General features: G+C 41.5%; 1 protein-coding gene across 2 annotated transcripts; it reads left to right on the top strand.

The window, feature by feature from the left end:
* The first annotated feature begins 5159 nt into the window (after positions 1-5159).
* On the top strand, positions 5160-19741 carry LOC137256055 (sialin-like). Of its 2 annotated transcripts, none has more exons than XM_067793735.1 (12): positions 5160-5192; positions 8241-8297; positions 10651-10916; positions 11325-11558; positions 12724-12811; positions 13369-13464; positions 14153-14283; positions 14976-15125; positions 15901-16033; positions 16897-17047; positions 17763-17853; positions 19032-19741. In XM_067793735.1, exons 2-12 carry the CDS (start codon positions 8288-8290, stop codon positions 19359-19361), a joined length of 1680 nt encoding a protein of 559 aa, XP_067649836.1. In that variant the 5' UTR covers positions 5160-5192; positions 8241-8287; the 3' UTR covers positions 19362-19741. The 2 variants fall into 2 exon arrangements, with proteins under 2 accessions (XP_067649836.1, XP_067649835.1); XM_067793734.1 differs by lacking the exon at positions 5160-5192 and adding an exon at positions 7546-7556.
* Positions 19742-20349: the final 608 nt, after the last annotated feature.

The raw sequence follows: 20349 nt of genomic DNA, 5'->3' as shown, positions 1-20349 counted from the left end.
CCAAGAAACATAACACATTTCCACAATGAACATCACTGCCAAGAATGAATAACACTGCCACAATACATAACACTTTTTCACAATACAAAACACTGCCACGAAACATAACACTTTTCCTAAACGAGTAACACTGCCACGAAACAAAGAACCTTTCCACAATGCAAACACTGCCACGAAACACAACACATTTCCACAATGAACAACACTATCACGAAACATAACACGTTTCCACAATGAAAACTACTGCCAAGAAACATAACACATTTCCACAATGAACATCACTGCCAAGAATGAATAACACTGCCACGAAACTTAACACATTTCCACAACTAATAACACTTTCACAGAAAGAAACACAGCATATACATGACTACGAAATAGCTTAACACTGAGACCGTATTTTTGTTACAGTCAGATTGTGAAATCAGTCATTTCGAGGAATGACTAAGAAATCAGCCATTTGGTGAAATGACCAAGAGGGTGAGCCGTTCATTTTGTGTAACAACAATCAATAGACGTGTATTTCAGTCATTTCATGAAATTTCATTTCATCGATATGAGGCGTACCGGGGTTTGTGAGGTGTGGCTGTTCTATATATATACGCCGAAGACCCAAGTTCGATTCCGAACATGAGTACAATCTGTGAAGACCATTCCTGGTGTGCTAGACCGTAATATGATTGGAATATTGCCAAAGGCGTCGTAAAACGTAAGGCAATCCCTCACACGTTGTTCTAGAGTTATATACTTCGTGGCAGTGAATTACAGCGACTGTTTAACACTAAGTATTTCACTGGCATCTAGCGATTAATCAGGCTATACACCAGATTCAGTTCTTCGGTAATACGTTTTGTCTTGTCCTTCCTCTTGCTGCTTTCGCAAGCAAGGAGTCTGGATCAGTACTCGTGAAGATCCCGGTTAGAATTGATCTTCAGCAACCCTCGCCGTGAGAGGTGACTAACGTGATCGGATGGTCAGGCTCATGCATCCCAGTTTCGTGGATCGATGCTCATGCTGTTGATCGATCACTGGATTGTCTGTTCCAGCCTCGATTATTTACGGATCGTCGTCATATAGCTGGAATGTTGCTGAGTGCGGCGTAAAACTAAACTCACTCCCTGGAGCCCCTCATCGTCGTCATGGTAATACCGATCTCAGAATCATGGTCTTCTCCTTGTCCCACACTTTAAGAACAGTACCAGTTTTGGGAGTTGTCATTTCAGGTGGCAGGACCCATCCTCTGAAACCAACAGTGTAGATCGATGCTCTCAATGTTGGTCACTGGATTGACTGGTACAGACTCGATATTACTTACAGGCTGCCGCCGTATAGCTGGAATATTGCTGAGTTCCGTGTTAAACAACAAACCACCACCACTACCACCACCACCACCACCACTACAACAACAACAACAACAACAACAACGACAACAGCAGCAACTGTGGCTTCGACAGTGACAACGCGGAGGATATTCTTTTGAATCAGTGAGTTTGTTCTTGATTCATCTGAAGCTGGTGTTAACACAGACTGTTCAGTGTCTTTTAATCTTATGAAGAATACCCTGATAATATTCACTATCGCTTCATTTGATACATGGCCTTGGCATGGCAATGACAATGACCTATTGACCCATAAACGAAACGCGAGCGCTTAAACGCTGCTGGCCTGGGCTTCGGCTTGATGTTGTATATTGCGGAACATTATAATGCAATGACTAGTCCTCGCAACTATGGTTCGTTAATCACAGTTCATTATCCAGGTAAATTCGACGAAAATGTGTCTTTCATGTACAATATTCAAAATAAGTATTTTTCCGAGGATCACCAGAGATGAGATTCAAGTGAGATCTGTAGTAAAGCGACGCAGTATATTGAAAATCCATGGACAGGCCCAACACAAGGGCTGTTCCAGGTAATTGCCTGCACCCTTAGTTGATAGACAAGTTAGGTTTTTCAAAACATAATATGAAATAGGCAGCGGAGAGTTTAAATAGTGTATGTGATTTGTGTAATTATTTCAAATCACGGACCGTAAGAAGTGGTGATGTTTCAATACCACCGCCAATTAAAAAAAATCTTTAATGGGGTTTTAAATCATTTTCACGGATCAGCCTATCACCCTTGGATCCGTCAGTGTACTCAATACATCTCTTTTATTCCCCGAGACCCCAAACAAAGGTGGCGACTATGCTTGTCGTAAGAGGCAACTAAACGGATCGGGTGGTCAGGCTCGCTGACTTGGTTGACACATATCATCAGTTCCCAATTGCGCAGATCGATGCTCATGCTGTTGATCACCGGATTGCCTGGTCCAGACTCGGTTACTTACAGACCGCCGCCATATAGGAGGAATATTGCTGAGTGCGGCGCAAGTTTTGTTTACGTCACTTCCTGAATACCTAACTAACACGTACAAATCTACACAACAAAATGTGACAGATACAAGTCATAACGACTGGTTTTCAGGCACGTGCCGTCTCTCTTGATATCATTGCACTATTACGCTGACCATAAACTAAAACATGGATAGCGATGAGGCCGCAATATATACCTCCAGTTGATAACCTTGTGTTTTGTGGCGTACGCCAGCGGGGATGCGCTAAGGGACATGTTCTGGTAGCATGACAGGAATACAAACACATTTAAACAATCCTTATCGGACACGAGTGAAAGTCAGTGTGATCACGTCTAAATTCTATTAGCAATCTTCTGACGTGCTTGATAACCAGGCTGGGACATGTTAGATAAGTATGTTGTTGTCTAGATTAGGCCACATCGATCTCACAGAAATGTATGATCGGGGTCAAATCCCCACAGCTATGAAGCTAACGGAAGGAATTCACTTGCCCTTTGGCCTCTATGTTCTGTTCTGTTCTGGGCAAATCTTTCCTCACGGGGCGTGCCATTTGTAGAGCTTCATTAACGGCTGGTTTTCAGGCACATGCCGTTTATGTAAACTTTTGCGTACTCTTTGGGCGACTTGTCCGTGAAGATCCGAGATAACACTGGTCTTCAGCACTCCATGCTTGTCGTAAGCGTCAGTTACTGGATCGCGTGGTCAGGCACGCTGAATTTGTTGACATGCAATTGTATCCCAGCTGTGTACAGTGATGTTCATACTGGATTGCCTGGTAGGCGTTGAACAACAAAACGAAAAAAATCAAATTTGAGACGACTAAGATCCCTGTCAGAATTGGACTTCAGCAGCCCATGTGACCTACTTACACCAAGAGGGCGATACACACTGTCAAATATATCTCAGCAAGTGCATCAAATTTGATCGGTTAATCGGCAATAAAAGACATTTTGACTATAACGGACGATGCCACACAGAACCCCGTAAACTCAGTTGCCTGGAGTTATGTAAATCTTTTTAGATCTCCTGTGAGTTGTGGCTTTCAACAAACATGTGATGCTAAAATTGATAACGATACATAGTATTCTGAAGATGCATAGGGTCCTGAAATTGCGGGAGATAAATGGGATGCTGAAGATGCACAACATGCTGAAGATGCTGCAAATGTATGGATGTTGAAGTAGCTGAAGATTTAGGGATACTCAAGTATCTGAAGGTGCATAGGAAGCTGAAGTTGTATGGGATGCTGACGTTTCTTTATTGATGCTGAAGATGCATGGATGCTGAAAATGTAGGGATGCTGGAGATGTAGTGATGCTTAAGATGTAGAGTTGCTGAAGATATTGAACATGCACGGAATGCTGAAGGTTCTCTGAATATATATGCTGAAGTTGCGTGGATGCTGACGATGCATTGGATGCCTACGTTGCTGAAGATGCATGGAATGCTGAAGTTGCTGAAAATGCATGGGATCCTGTAGTCGCATGAATGCTGAAATTGCATGGGATGCTTATGATATAGGAATACTGAACTTTCTGAAGATGCATGGGATTCTTAAAACCATAATCCGACTCTTCATGGGGCTGGGAAAAAGAACTCTCATTGAGTTTTTCGTGTAGGTTTGAGTACATAGCGGATACGGCTTTGCAAGTATGATTTTAAGGAAATTGGCAGGGGTGTTGTTACGCATTTTGTCCGAATTTACAAATATTAGTCAGTGAACGATGGAAGCTTATGTACAGCACCGGGGAATCTCACAGACAAAGCTTCTTAATACTGAAGTAAAATAGCTGGCATCTATCTTTAAACAGAACCATAGACCTACCTAGCTGAAGGGTGCCTTAGCAAACAATGACTGTTTTGATAGAAGGCAACATTCCTGAAGTCTTTGACCAACAAGGAGACCAGAGCGTCTGAGACAAAGGATAGTCTCGGATGGTCTTGCCGATTAAGAGTAACCGTCATCAGATGAATGCGGAATCAAGCGAATTAGTCATCCGTCAACTATCTGCCCATGCGGAAAGTGGCAACAAACCATCATAATGAAGGGCTTGCTGTACAGCAGTTAGGTTAACAATATGTCACCGCCACAAACATTTACGAGATCATTATCCAGGTGCATTCACATCAATGCTTCTTCTGAGGTTGTGCACAAAGGAAATTCTGTTGAGTCCTGTTCAGGCCATGTGTATCTCCAGGTCTCTCCATTCTCTTATGAACCAAGGACTATCTTTGTCTTCAGCCACGTAATAGTTTATTTTCGTAGTTTGTTTGTTTGTTTGTTACTTAATGTCGTTACTCAACAACATTCCAGCTATGTCTCAGCAGTCTGTGAATGATCGAGTCTGGACCAGACAATCCTATGATCAACGGCATGAGCATCAATCTATGGGATCACATACGTGTCAACCAACTCAGAGAGCCTGACCACCCGATCCCATTATTCGACTCTTACGACATGCATGGGTTGCTGAAAACCGTTATATTTAAGTGACAAGACTGACGAAAAGCTGACATCATGTTTATTTTCACAACCTGCTCATGTTTTGAGTAAAATGAGACAGCAAAGATTCTCAATGCTTTTTGCATTTCAAATGATTGCATACTTTATTATTTTGATTGAAATGTTCCGCCACAATAAAGTCAGACGCACGTCAGTCAGTATCACAATAAGGTGCCGTCATAGTGACGTGTGTCTACCTTTTGTCAGGTAAATAACGTGCAGTTGCAACTCAGGTCAAACTGTAGGCGTCTTACGGTTGGCAGACACTGACAACCTGTTGAGCGGTAGTTACTCTGTCTAGGCGATGTTGTTCCTGACAGATTGTCCATATAACGTGAGTGCAATGCCTCTGTGCTTGTTTCTGTCTCTGTCATTGGGACCCATGAAGGTCCCGGGGTAGAATAGGCCTTCAGCAACCCATGCTTGCCATGAAAGGCAACTATGCTTGTCGTAAGAGGCGACTAACGGGATAGGGTGGTCAGACTCGCTGACTTGGTTGACACATGTCATCGGTTCCAATTGCGTAGATCGATGCTCATGTTGTTGATCACTGGATTGCCTAGTCCAGACTCGATTATTTACAGACCACCACCATGTAGCTGGAATATTGCTGAGTGCGGCGTAATACTAAACTCACTCACTCACTCACTCATTCTGTTATTGGTCTGCTTCGTTTTTTTATTCGTTTATTTAGAACGAGGCGTTTGTACAATGAATTCTGTAAAATACAATGACATTCCTCAATCCAGCCACCGTCTTTAGAGAAAACTCCGCTTTGAGAAGCTGTCTTGTTTAAAGTATATTCCAACACAAGGTGCATTATTTTAGTTATCGGTAACAATTTTTAGAAGATTGGATCTATTTATGTGCTCACGACACAAAGTACTACGTCCGTCTTTGTGAGATGTCCAATGAGAACTGGTCACATAGAAATATGCTTCCGACTTTTAACTGTTACCTTGAATCAGGAACCACACACGTGATCTCATTCAACACATTCATCTCTGATTCATAATATATCCATGGTTTTTTTCCCAGTGTAGACTAGATTAAACTTTGCCAACATGCTACTCTGCTATTTCTGGATGAGGTGTTAAACAACAAACATACGGTATTTGTATGAACTGATCCATACATTCCATCACGGTCCTTATGATCAGAGGGCCAATCGAGGTCTGACACCTCGACTTAAAATTTGAAATCTTTTGCATCCACTATTAAATGGAACGCATTTCATCGAAACAAATCAGGTCACTTGAACAGGTCAAATCTGTTTCTCTGTTCCTATCAAACTTCCACGTTTGGACTCTCTTTGCTTGATCAAGTTATCTCATATTCTCGGTGGAAGTTAGCTCGCTGTATTTATAACTGAACGCATTATTATATATTTATAAACTATCTGTCCTCTTTGTAGTCCAAAGCTACTGATGTCTGTAGGTCTGATAACCTGCTCATCTTCATCATCAGTGTTCAAGACCGTAATTCACAAGTGAAACACGGTATTCTGCACACGAACAGCCAACAAAGGTACATGAAGACTGATAATTCTTTACCAGCTATGATACAGAGCTATTTTACCACGTAGCGGCTTATCATACCCTGGATTTTTATTGCCAAGCGCGTCTACAGCAAACAGAATTTTATTGTACAGTAATCAGGTTTTCTGTATGATATCTCATTGCATTCCGTATTCTACTTTTTGCTTGTATTGTACGTTACGGTGTTTCCTTTTCAGGTAAATGACTTCGTTCCCTGTGCATGTGTTTATGACGGTTGCAACCGGTAGGACAGGATACGCCAACCTTTTGGCTATATAGCAGTGTATTAAAAACATGATTATGATAAATTCGGAAGCGCATATATTCATTGTGGATATAGACAACGCTTCTACTATTTAACTCACATACGGCGCCACTTCCTCTAGTGGTATTTTATTTTCATCTTTTCATGAAGCAAACAATGGAATCTGTCCTGATAATGTATTTGTATATTCTGAGAAGTCTGGAAATTGTAGTATCGTGAGTATATTAGTAGATCTAACCTTCGAGAAACTGTTCCATGGAAAGAAAATAGAGTACCTTGTGTCAGACGTTTAAGCAAGCCATCTTCTCAAAGCGGACTTTTCTCTACATGGGGGATGACGGATTGAGGAATGCCATTCTGTTTTACAGAGTTCTCCGTACAAGCGTTTCGTTTAATGCGCAGCCACTGAAAATAATTCACAGACGATCTTAAGATATGAGTATACACCCAGAGGACGTTGTTAAGCCACAGACGGTGCAAACAATTCCAAAGAACTGAAGTATGAGAGCAACGATTGATGAGTGCCATAACATGCCCTGCTTCTGTATAAAGGACAGTGCTGAAGCAGATGTGATGTATAATGCGGTTTCTGTGTATGTTTTCGTCTACATTTCCACATCTTTAAATGCAACAATAAAAAGCATATGAATATAACATATCCTATATTACAGTTTGAAATATTTCAAATATATCAAACTTGAGGCAACCATTGCGTAATTTACTAAAACCCTGACTCAAATATTTTTATGATATTCGAATGATGCTATAAATCTTAACCATTTCGTTTCGTCCTCAGAGACATTTCAGTTTTTTTATGATGTCAGTCAACTGGGCATATTTGGTGTTTAAATTTAGAAACGTAGAGGCATTGTTATACTGGTGAGTAGACATGCGGGTAAGTAAGACAAGCTTACTTTGTTAATACTAATAATAGGGATGATTATTATGATAATAGTAACATTTGTATTAGTTGACAAATTATATGGTATGTATGGAACTATTTTCTATATTTACCGTAAGTGCATTATGCTCCCCACAGTAGATTTCTCATTCTTTACCTCCAGCTTTCTTTGACAGGCAATACTATGAAAGTATGACTGGACACTTTCAGAGGAACCCCAAATACATATTTCAAAAGAGTTATGTTTTGAGTAACGAATTAATGCTTTTTCTGACTTTTTATATTGTGATACCTTCGATACCAATGTGGGTAAGGGATTCCGCACTTGTTGGTAAATACGCCTCTATTTTCCCCCAACAGCTCACTTCAAACAGCAGTCGTTGAGGGGACATAATGATACTCTTTTAAACAGTCTGTTGTGTTCAGGAAACGTCGGAAACACATGTTGGCTGAAATTATTTCACGGCATATCACAATTTTGTTATCATAAATACAGTGATGACAGTGACGATGTTATTTATCTCTGGGGTAGTTCGTGATTGGTCGAGTGCACATGAGTGGAGCACGACAGGTAATGCACACGAGCATGAGTGTACATTTGTGATATATAAACACATTCACCGTTATGACTCGTCACAAAGAAATACACGTGAAATGTGTTCGATATTATTTTGCCAGAACAGCGAAAGAATTTAGACGAGAGATCATCCAGAACCTTTAGCATTATGCCTGACAGTAAGTATGAATAATTATGCATTTGTTCTTTGTTGTATATTATTCATCCTGTGTTGTCATTTCTGACTTGTTGCAACTGACACTTTGTTATCACATGTGGGTTACCTACAGACTTTCTTTAATTTTGTATATGCAAATTTTTGCTTTCGATATGTCACAGAAACAATTTAAAGGTAGTCATTTATGCCCGTTTTATGCAAGAATGCTTGCAACACCCCGCATATATTATTAAATGTCTCTTCTATATCTTTTAAAAATATTTGGGTGACATACAAATATTTCTATTACTTTTGTTACCATGGATACAAGTTGAATCTAAACGAAATATTTACATTAGTTGCTCACGTCAGCCAACAAACAGGAGTGGGCTCAGTGTTGGCTAAAATAATGACTGTTCTAACTACTAGTCCCCAGATAATAGAATTCCCTCATTACATTTACGATTGAGTTCCTATTGCGAGCTTGAATTAATCCTATTTCAACAAAATTATACCATCACGCTTGACCGAGGCTTTGGTACTAATGGTCTTTGAGGGTGAATGTTAGTAAACGTGTTGTACCATTTACTACACCGTATGTAGTTATGTATTTGCCCTGTGTGACAGTGGTTAAACTGTTAAGGTAAGGTGTTTGTGGCTTAACGTGTTAGCATAACTCACAATCTTTTGAACAGAAGATACAGCTACCTGACCTACATTCAAATCACCTTATCATTTCGATTTTGAGTTTTTAAAAAACTGGAACGAGTTAGGTACCGTGATGACATATTTCCAAATTTTCAGTCTGGTGCATGCATCCTTAACAATTATTGTAAAAGTGCGTTATATTGCGGCTATGAGAGAGAGAGAGAGAGAGAGAGAGAGAGAGAGAGAGAGAGAGAGAAAGAGAGAGAGAGAGAGAGTCTAAACTTTTCGTTCTGAAATCCGGTTTTCACATGCTTAATTCAAGATCGCATTGCACGCATCGGTACGTTTCAAAAAGGGTGACACACGCACTAACACACACACACTAACACACACGCACTAACACACACGCACTAACACACACGCACTAACACACACGCACTAACACACACGCACTAACACACACGCACTAACACAGTAACGCCTACACATGACAGTGCTTCCTCTTCTGATCGTAGTCACCATATGGTTGAAATACTGCCGATGGGACTTTAAATACTCACTCAGTCACTCACTCTGCACGGTTTTTTTCCACAAAGATACATAAATCTGAAGAATATTACTATTAAACCAACTTGTGGTAATACTGACATTCTCCAGCAGTTACCTACTCCATAAGATAAACTAAATTGCTTTAGCTGTTGGCTCTGATTTGGGGGTAAAGTTTAGCAGCCCAGCACGCCTCCCCTCTGAATAGTAATGGCGTCTCTCGGTGAACATCTTGCGTGCAAAGTATCTGATTGATACTGTACTTTTGGCTCGGAAGAACTTTATCGTAAATACTTGTCACACCTGCTTGGCGTTTCGTAAATTTTTTTAAAACAGGAATTGATAAATATATTATGATTCAGCCTTTTCACTGCCACCATCTCGAAGGTGCGCTTCACATCCTAGGATAGACAGAAGCAACGTAAAGCGTGAAATAAGAGCACACATATCATGTCCTATAAATGCTCTTGGCGTTTCAAAAACGACACCCTGTCTGGGAGTGACGAACATAACACAAATAATGGCTGAGGTGACATTATCCGTCTAGTTGACGAGTTTAAGCCTTCAGTTTCAAAATGAAACGTAGAGTAGATGACAAGTTTCCTGTTAACGCCACACAACGAATCAATCTGGTGTCATGTATCATCGGCATTATGGGCTACAGGTCGACCAACCCATTGTCGAACTTTACCTTGTTTGAGATTTTCCAGTTTTTTCTGCATGAAGCAATTCAAACTGAAAAATGAAACGATTGCCCCTTACTGACCTTGTTGAAGCTATGGTTAGTGGGTGAGTTCCGTCTTGACGTGGCGTTTAAGTGAGCGAATATGGTTTCATGCCGTTTTTTTTGCAATATTCCAGCAATATCGCGACAGGGGACACCAGAAATGGACTTCACATTTTGTACCCATGTGGGGAATCGAACTTCGGCGTTGCTAGCAAACGCTTTAATCACTAGGCCACCCACCGCCCCCTGTTTTGGTTATAAATTTTCATTCTTATATATAAACATGTCCATGTTTGTCTAACTTCTTTAATTCATATATAAGGGCAAAACTTTATTCCCTGGCTCTATTTAAAATAGAAACGATCACAGTTATGAAAGTTGTTATTTAAATCGTAAAGAGAATCACCTGATATATGATTTCGTCGGAATCAATCTTTCCATCTTACATTGCCAGAAGCACTGGAGGCGGGAGTCAATGACGACAAGAATAAGGGATTGGCGGAAGTCAAATCTCAGACGTTCTTTGAAAAGTATGGATCATGTCGCTGGGTCATCGCCTACTTGACCTGCATGGCCAGACTCTCCCAGACTGCACTGCGACAGTTTATTGGCATGTCGGTTGTATGCATGCAAGACGGAAACACCAGCCTCGTTGGTAACCAAAGTCTGAATGGAACTATGGGAACCAAATTTGCTGAAAACAGCCTCACAGATTTTAAGGTAATTGCATGCGTGTCTGACAATATCACATATTATTGTCACTTCTAGCTGCACGAATGTAGGTTATAGTATTAAACATGGTTTCATTATAATAAAAACACATTTGCCATGTGTTCCAAATTGGTTGGAAAGGTTGTGTCCGTTGGTGATGATAGATTTATTTCTACCGTTACCGCTAAACGTATTTTGTGCGTATGATCGGAAGGAAGCGTATGATCGGCTAGGTTAAGGGTTAACAGGGTTAGGGTTAGACTCCAACATACAACGACCAGAAGTAGGTCAAATTAACTTCTGCATCACTTTGGGCTCTCCTCTCAAGTCCAGCGGCTACACACAGATTCGTCGGCGTTCTAAATATAACTTAATCACTTATGTCGTCAGTGTGATTGTATTTTTGCATATTTTCAGATCGCCGAGTTTGATTGGAGCTCCGAGTTCGAAGGTTTAATACTGACGTCGTATACCATCGGTTTCATTTTCACGCCTGTAGTCGGCGGATATTTGGCGGGAAAGTTTGGCAGCAAAATGGTCATCGCCATGTCGGTGTTGATTGGCTCCCTAGCAACAATATTGACTCCCGTTGCTGCGAGATGGAATGCAGACGCCATGGTTGGATTGAGAATAGTTGTCGGGTTCTTTATGGTGAGCACCAGGACAAGCCATATTCATAGAAGGCCATTCTTACATTCTTTTTGAAAATTACTGCCTCATGTTTGATCAAATATGTGAGGTTCAAATTACTGTAACGACTTCTGACTGATTCGACAGCTTATTTTCCTGTATTAAACCTGCCATAAACCTCTCCTTTCTCAAAAAGTACATCATTAGCCCCCATAATGATTTATATACATTTGTATATACATGTTATCATACCCCTGAAGATCCGGGTAAGAACAGATCTTCAGCAGCCACTGACCTGTCGTAAGAGGCGACTAACGGGATTGGGTGGTCAGACTTGGTTGACACATTATATGGTATCCGTACTGCGTAGATTGTTGCTCTTGATGTTGATCACTGGATTGTCTGGTGTTGCGTGAAACAACAAACATAGCCGTTATTCTGGGTTTCATCACTGACTATGTCAAGTTTTTCTCATATCAAGCGGCATCTTCTATATCTCCATGGTCACCTTGTAGACTAACATTAGATAACCCCGTTCTAGTCCCGTGGTTCTCGAAATCACAAGTTACCTGCCCCTGCTTTCCACCCGCAACTAGTTCTTACTCCCTATCAGAAAGCGCGTTGCAAACCAGCCTCATTGTTGTGTATACGACATCGACGTGATGGCCTGTGCCACTGGCTTTTATCGATAAATTCATATATTTGAAATGTGACTGACTGGCTGAAAGAGCCCTCATGTTTGAGGTTTTCGGAAAATGATTTTCAAAATCGTTGGGAATTATCTCCCCTAGCACATACCACTTATTCATGTATATGAGTGATTAGTCGGTGAAATGCTAATGAAAATCAAGGGTAGGTAATCTACCATCGTAAATGATTCTTGATGGCAGCTCTGGATATATAGAGGTTAATCAAACTGACATGCGTGGATTATTTGCAGTCCCGTTTGAGGCAGTGGGGCAGCTTATTGGTTAAAGCGTTAGCTCGTCACCCCGAAGGCCAGGGTTCGATTCATGACATGGGTATGCCCGCCGTGATATTGCTGGAACATTGCTTAAAGCGGCGTAAAACCAGGCTCACTCACTAACTGTTTGAAGAGGCATGAAACCCAACGTAATCACTCACATTAGAATTGCCATCCATTTGGAACGGTGCTTGTCTGAAACGACATAGTTATCTGTTACAGGGCACGGTTGATCCCGCAATTCAAGGACTTTGGGCAAAGTGGGCGCCGAAGTATGAAAAGAGCCAGCTCACAACGACCTCTTTCTCAGGTGATTTTGGATCAATATCCTCATGGCGTTTTGATTATACGCTGTCTTAAGCAATATCCAACACAGAATAGAACCCGCTAATCAGCGTGACGATCGAAATCGTTAACCACTTGGCCACCCGTAAGTGTTTAGTTGAATACTCAAGGAGACACAACACTTGAGTAAATAAGCTGCATACTTGAGGAAGGCACCCCTTTGGCTGTTAGTAGCAGCAGTCGTAGCACCAGTAACGTTGGTGGTAGTAGAAGTAGCAGGGGAGACAGCAGCAGCAGCAGTAGTCATAGTCGTAGTAGTAATAGCAGTAGTAGTAACGGAGACAGAAGCAGTAGAAGTAGTAGCAGTAGTAGCAGCAGCAGCAGTAGTAGTAGTAGCAGCAGCAGCAGCAGTAGTAGTAGTAGTAGCAGCAGCAGCAGCGGCGGCGATAGCAACAGCAATAGGAGTAGCAGTAGTAGCTGTAGTAATAGTGTTCAATGAAGAAAACATTCGAGATCCTAGGATCCGAAGTCAGGTAGATGAAAACCATTTGTGCATTATATATTTCATGTCGCTTATTTCAGGAGTTGCCATCGCCGGTATCTTAACGTTTTTCATATCCGGGTTTCTATGCGACATCGACCTTGACAACGGATGGCCTTTCACCTTCTACGTGTTTGGTAAGTGTGTTTAATGGCGCCCATTATCTCCCTAAGGTCGCCAATATCTGAAAAAGCAGGTCGCTGAGACGGGGAGCTAGATCATCAACACACGAATGATATCGGCCTCTCGTTTTAGCAGATGGGAGGGAAATGGTGGGTTATAACACGAAGGTCGACGGTTAGAGTGAGTGAGTGAGTGAGTGTATTCTTATCATGCGGGGATTTGAACCTTGCCTTAAATCCGCATGTAAACGCAAACAAAACACTTGTCTTCGGCCGAGGTTGTGTCAGTACTAACGACTAACGGATTCAAAATAAGCAGATGAACGAAAACAACAAGAGGTCGTGACAACCCTCCCTACCCCCTATCCCGACCCCTCCCCTCCAAAAAGTGAAAAAAACCCATAAAAACAAACCAAACACACACACACACACACACACACACACACACACACACACACACACACACACACACACACACACACACACACACACACACAAAAAAAACCAAATAAAAACCAACAACCCCAAACAAACAAAACCAAATCAAGCAACAACATACCAAATTAAAACAACAGTCATGAACAAACAACCAAAAAACCCCAAAACACACGCACACACAAAAACCTAAAACCAAACAAACACCAAAAAACCCCAGAAAAAGTCAACACATGCTATGAACGGTGTTTACTGGATGTTTGTGCAGGTGGTTATGCCTTCTTTGTCCTCATTCCATGGATCTTCGCTGTGTATGACACGCCCGACTCCCATCCAAGAATCTCAGAGAAGGAACGCTCTATTATCTACAGTGGAAATACGTCAAATCAAATGAAAAAGGTAAGTAGCGTGTTAGTGTGTGCTGACATCATAAAGTCATCGCAACAGCTCATCTGGACCTCAAAGTGTGTCCTCTGAGGTGCCGTAAATACTTGTGCAGAGTAGCGTCCCTTGAGCACACCAGGAACCGGCTATGCCCGATTTTGTTTATTGGTCTGTACCATAACTATGTTCGTGGGTTGCACTGGAACAGTCTCGCCCTATCCTGAAGATCACCATGGCAACAACACCATGGCAACAAATCAACACTGGAGACATTACTCCTTCGGGCAAACCCAAAGCGGTTCTGTAGACCAGTTAACCTGACTGGTATAGGCTGGCATGTGATCGTGTGTGGTCCTGTGCACAGAACTCACGTCACAAAAAAGTTGAATTTAAGTAACGTCGAGTTCGGACAATCCAGGGATGGGTGACCGTGTTTGGTAGCTTGACACCTGAGGGTTTCTAAGGATTTCAACCCTGCCCCTCAAGGAAGTACATGTGATACGTGTGGTCTCACCTTAGGAGGCAAGTGATCTGGTTCAAAATTGCCCCTGTTTATCCTGCAGGAAATGGGTACCCGGTGGGATAAGTCATGTGCCTAACAGGCAAATTGGATGATCCGGGTAGTAATCAGATTCTAATTAAGCGCCCCGAGCGCTCATTTGGTGTTTAGAGACTGTGCATTATAGAAAATCACTTATTATTATTAGATGCCGAATCCCCCATGGCTGAAGATTTTCACCTCCCCACCCTTCTGGTCCATCATCATCGCTCACATCTCGTACTCGTGGGTGACTTCCTGGGTGATGGCCTATCTGCCTACTTACATGAAGGAAGTCCTGGACTATGACATAGAGGAGGTAAAGAAGAATTTTGTTCCCGACCATCTGCTGTTACTCTATACTGAACAACAAAAGAAACACAACTCAAGTTTTAAAATAGAAGACATAACCACGAACGCTTACTTTTATGATATTTAATTTTTTGGAAACTTGCGTTTCTTTTGCTGTTCAGTATATGTTCAGTATATACAGTAAACTGCCTTTATAACCAACGTATGGCTAATCTGAGTTTCTTATAAACGTGGTATGTTGTAACCATTTCGACTAAAATGTACATCATTTGGTCAAGACAAAAAGAACAGTCAGTTAAATCTGGCAGTTCGTTACATACATGTATATGTTGACTCTGCACAGGGACTTTTGGTCCCATGGCTATATGTCATGACTTCACAATCGTAGATGACAGCATCTGTTTGTGAAAAAGAAATGCGTTCGTTAATTATTTTTACCTTAATTGAATTCGATTCGACCAGAAAACGTAATTATTGTGAGGAATATGTTCAGGATATTTAGGATGGAGATGAAATGCCTGGAATGCTATACGTGTATTGCCATTTTTCAAAGACTAGGGTTCAATTCCCTACATGGGTACAATGTGTGAAGCCAATTTCTGGCGTCCCCTTGCAGTGAGATTGCTGGAATATTGCTTAAGCCAGTGTGACAATAAACTCACCCATTCCCATTTGAGGACAGAACCAAACAAGGGTAGGATACCCAGTGTGAATAGCAGATATATGTACTTGACCTTACTGCACTCGCCAGTGACTGCTGATGTTCCTGTTGTTTTCTGCAGAATGGCATGCTGGCATCAATGCCGTTTGTTGGGCGCTTTATATCTGGTCTCCTGTGTGGCTTCGCCTCTGACTGGTTGCTGCAGAGACACATATTCTCAACAGCTACAATCCGAAAGATATTCCAGTTCACAGGTAATCCAGTTTGTTTTAGAAAATAGTTCGATATGTTGTACCTGTATTGAATTATGCTTAAATATGACACCTATTGACCGTGGAGCAGCTTCGGTATCCAGTGTTTTAAGGGCGCACACCTCAATATCGAAACATTTTTGTGATTTGTTTCAAGGTATAATTGAACGGCAGGTCCACGGAGGAGGATGAATTAGACAATGTGTGCTAGATACCTACTGGATGTCTGGTTCGGTGGGGTAGCCTTGTGGTTAAAGCGCTCGCTGGTCACGCCGAAGACCCGGGTTCGATTCACGACATGGGTACCATGTGTGAAGCCCATTTCTGGTACACTCCGACGTGATATTGGTGGAATATCGCTAAAAGCGGCTTGAAACTAAATTCACTCACTCACTAGCTACTGGATGCGTATCCGACTCCCATGATCACTCATCATACTATCAACCACTGGTTTGCCTGACATCCACTCAATACACATAGCCACACTGTCTATGACATCAGAAAGGCGACTAACGGGATCGGTTGATCAGGCTCGCTGATTTGGTTGACACGTCATCGGTTCCCAATTGCGCAGATCGATGCTTATGCAGTTGATCACTGGATTGACTGGTCCAGGCTCGATTAGTTACAGACCGTCGCCATATTGCGGGAACAATGCTGAGTGCGGCGTAAAACTAAACTCACTCACTTATGTCGTCAGTTTTATAATTGTCTTCATTCAAGCTCATTGATCACGCCAGTGGAAGGTAAATGCTCAAGCAAAAAGACTCATTTTGCTAAGAATAAAATTTGTAATAACTGTTTTAAAAGCAGACGACTATGCTACTAACGCAGATGAAAAAGTGAACGCCTTATTTGCCTTACAGGCAATTTTGTATGTGCTGCCTGCACCATCACAATCGGGTTCCTGGACAAGGACCAGCGGACAATTGCAGTGGTGCTTCTTGTAGTTGGATTGTCCTTCCAGAACTTTACATCTGTTGCCTTCAGGATCAACCACCTCGACATAGCACCAAGGTACGACTTACTGCTTCCGACCAGTGTTTGCAATACTTTAGTTTGCCAGTTGACCATCAGTGCGTCTTTAAAATCTACAGACCCTGAATGAAACCTACAGGCCCATTTTATTAAAGTCAAATCAGAGAAAACAAAATAGACTACACTGTATACAGGTTCACACTCTTTCTGCAAAATCAATAAGCGAAGCCTATGGCGCAGAGAGACGTTTTTTTATTTCTTAAAGAGTGGTGCTTACACTACTATGCGCAAACTCCTGAAATAACGTGAAGTGAAACCGTAAGTTATCATAACGTGATGGATGATTCACGAACGATAACAAAATAAAAATAATTATTCGAAAGATTCAAGATGAAAAAAACCCGAGCATACCTCTCTGTAACCAGACCAAGGGGACCATCTAATTCGATGCAACCTACCATTAAAGTCATGACACTCCACATGTAATTAACGAGCTGAATCATGCTTGTCCACGCGTGACTAAACTCCAGGTAACACTTCGTCCGTCGGGTTCCTTTATGCAAAGGTCAAGGACGAAAGCGTGTTTGATAGGTGATATTGGTCAGTATCACATTTCTGTTTCTGCTTCAGGTATTATGCTGGTATCGGAAACGGCCGATGTGATCTGATTGGTTAAGACTATCCTGAAGCTTCTTTTAATATAGGTTTAGTTCATTCAGCATAGCAATGCGATTGATGTCTGACTGTGTTTCAGGTATGCCAGTGTTCTGATGGGAATCACCATGACATGCGCATTCGCTGCCGCTCTGTCCGCCCCTCTCATCACAGCTGCTATTGTTAAGGAGGTGAGTATCACTAAGGCTGCATTAAAAAAGTCAGTGTTTCTATAGTGACGGGGGCGGTAGGATTTCATGTTTAATTTTGATAGAAAAAAAGTGATAAAGGAGGATCACATTTTTATTTTTTTCCAGAAATACAGTTTGGGACGTTTAGCACGTGTTAATGAGTTGTAGATTCAGTCACACTTGTTCTTACAGACACTCCTTCTTATAGTGGACAAATGGATGATCGGGGGTCAAAATAATTTTTTAAAATTGTAATACAAAATTGTTACACGCACAAATAAGAATAACTAGCCGACGCCCTAGAAAGATTTCACTTTTTTATTTAGCCTAGATGAATTTATTTCCGAGAGTTATCTCCCTTTTTTGCTGAATGGGAATTGTATTATGCCCGAGGGATACATTCATCTTTCTGTTTGTGAAGTGAAGTTATGCTTGTGGACCACAGTGGTGTTGTGGTGTAGCCTCTCACGCCAAAGGGTTCGAGACACCAAATATTTGTTACTTTGGTCTCATACTGTGTTGCGTCGTAGGGCAAGGGACTTTGTCATAATTGCTTTCAGTCCATCCATCTCTGAAATGGGTTGCTGAGAAGCGGTCGCGCGAAGCTTTAAACTTACATTTTCGTCACGGTAATACAGTGAACGGCATTGAATGGATCCTAAGCACAAATTTTAGCGTTATTATTAATATTATAATTTCGTGTACGGAATGGTTTTTGAGAGATAAGTAAGACATCTTTATCACGACCGATCACAATGTTCAATTGGCAACTGACAGTTTCCGGAAATGGCGGATCCAGAAGTTTTCCAAGTAATGTGGAGGGCTTGGTAGGGGTTTAACGCCCTGAACCCCCCTCGACTCCACAATGCAAAACATAAACTTCAATGTGGTCAGTAGTCATTTTCTAAAAAACAGAGGTGGAGTGTGTGTGTGTGTGTGTGTGTGTGTGTGTGTGTGTGTGTGTGTGTGTGTGTGTGTGTGTGTGTGTGTGTGTGTGTGGTACGCTGAAGTAGCTTAGTGGTTAACACGTTCGCTCTTCACGCTGATAACCCGGGTTCGATTCCCCACATGGGTACAATGTGTGAAGCGTATTTCTAGCGTCCATCGTCGTGATGTTGCTTGAATATCGCTAAAAGCTGCGTAAAATCATACTCACTCACTCACTTCTTACATTTCAGCATACACGACAAGAATGGCAGATCGTGTTCTTCCTTGTGGCTGGACTTAACATTGTCGGGGGGTTGGTGTTCGTGGTGTTTGCAAAAGGGGAGGAACAAGAATGGGCCAAGGTGACCGCCCAGAAGGATCCCAGTGCCGAGCTGAGCGCGAAAACACCCAACGATAGTCAATTCAAGGAATCATCCAAATATGGGAACGGAAATATTAACAAGGGCTACCATGGAGATAACGAAAGTGAGATTTCTGAGACGGAGAGTGAATTGGGGCGGAAAGACAGTTGTGACTCTTTCGGGAAGGAAAACGGCCACGTCAATAATACGCGATTGTGATGGTAGAATGTAAACAATAGACAATGTAAATCCCAGGCCCTCGTGTCATTTCGAGGATTAACCATTTTGTTTTTTAAAAATATAAAATTTTTGAGACGACCCCGACGCTTCTAGATCTAGATATGTTGTACTGTAAAGCGTTTCAAGTCAGGGGTCATCTAAAATCTTTTACATTGTTTTTGAAAAAAAATCTTTAATACTCCCAATGGCACGAGGGCCTGTGGTGTAAATATGTAAATATACGTGTACATATTTTATTCAATGAGGAAGTGAAAGAGAATGAATTTGTAAATAGCGCGACTAGTTCTGTTGATATATCATCTGAGTACAGAACACAAGAATGTGTTTTTAATAAAATAGAAAGAGTTATATCTTTTTCATTATCTTGTAAGATGTACGTCTTTTCATGTCATCCAAACCATCGCTACAGAAAGTAAATTGTTAAAATCGACCCGCCCCATTCCATTAATTCTGTTGGTCCTTATGAATGTGAGAGAAACCAATCCAAGTAAGATTCCGAAGACTACGAGATTCAACATGAAAACGACTCCCATATATGCGTAGCTAAAAAGCAAGGACGAGGGATTTTACGAAGCTTTGATCAGTTTTGCAGTTTCTTTAAGACGTGTGATCTTAATATGGGACTGATTTAAACTTATTCAATTAAATGTAAACAAGTTGTCAAAGTTTATGCTAACACAACTGCCACACAACGTATTATATATATAAAAATGTAAATGAGAACGTGTGCATTATGATACTAGTCAGGGTAGTCTGCCTCGCTTCGAACCGCTCCCGGTTGATTCACTATTGTAATATGTCATGGTCAGACCTCATGTATCATGGACCCTCGAATGAATATATCAAGATTGGGCATTAGATACAGCATCGTTTAAGGAAAACAATATGGTCTCCTTGCACCTGTGTGAACGTTACCGGTGACAGGAAAGGCTATACTTGTATATTGTCTCTAAGTGCAACGGTAATA

The sequence above is a fragment of the Haliotis asinina genome, chromosome 11 (genome assembly GCF_037392515.1).
Source record: "Haliotis asinina isolate JCU_RB_2024 chromosome 11, JCU_Hal_asi_v2, whole genome shotgun sequence".
In the NCBI taxonomy this organism is placed as follows: Eukaryota; Metazoa; Mollusca; class Gastropoda; order Lepetellida; family Haliotidae; genus Haliotis; species Haliotis asinina.
Note: the sequence above shows the minus strand (reverse complement) of the source record. Positions and strands in the feature narration are given on the sequence as shown.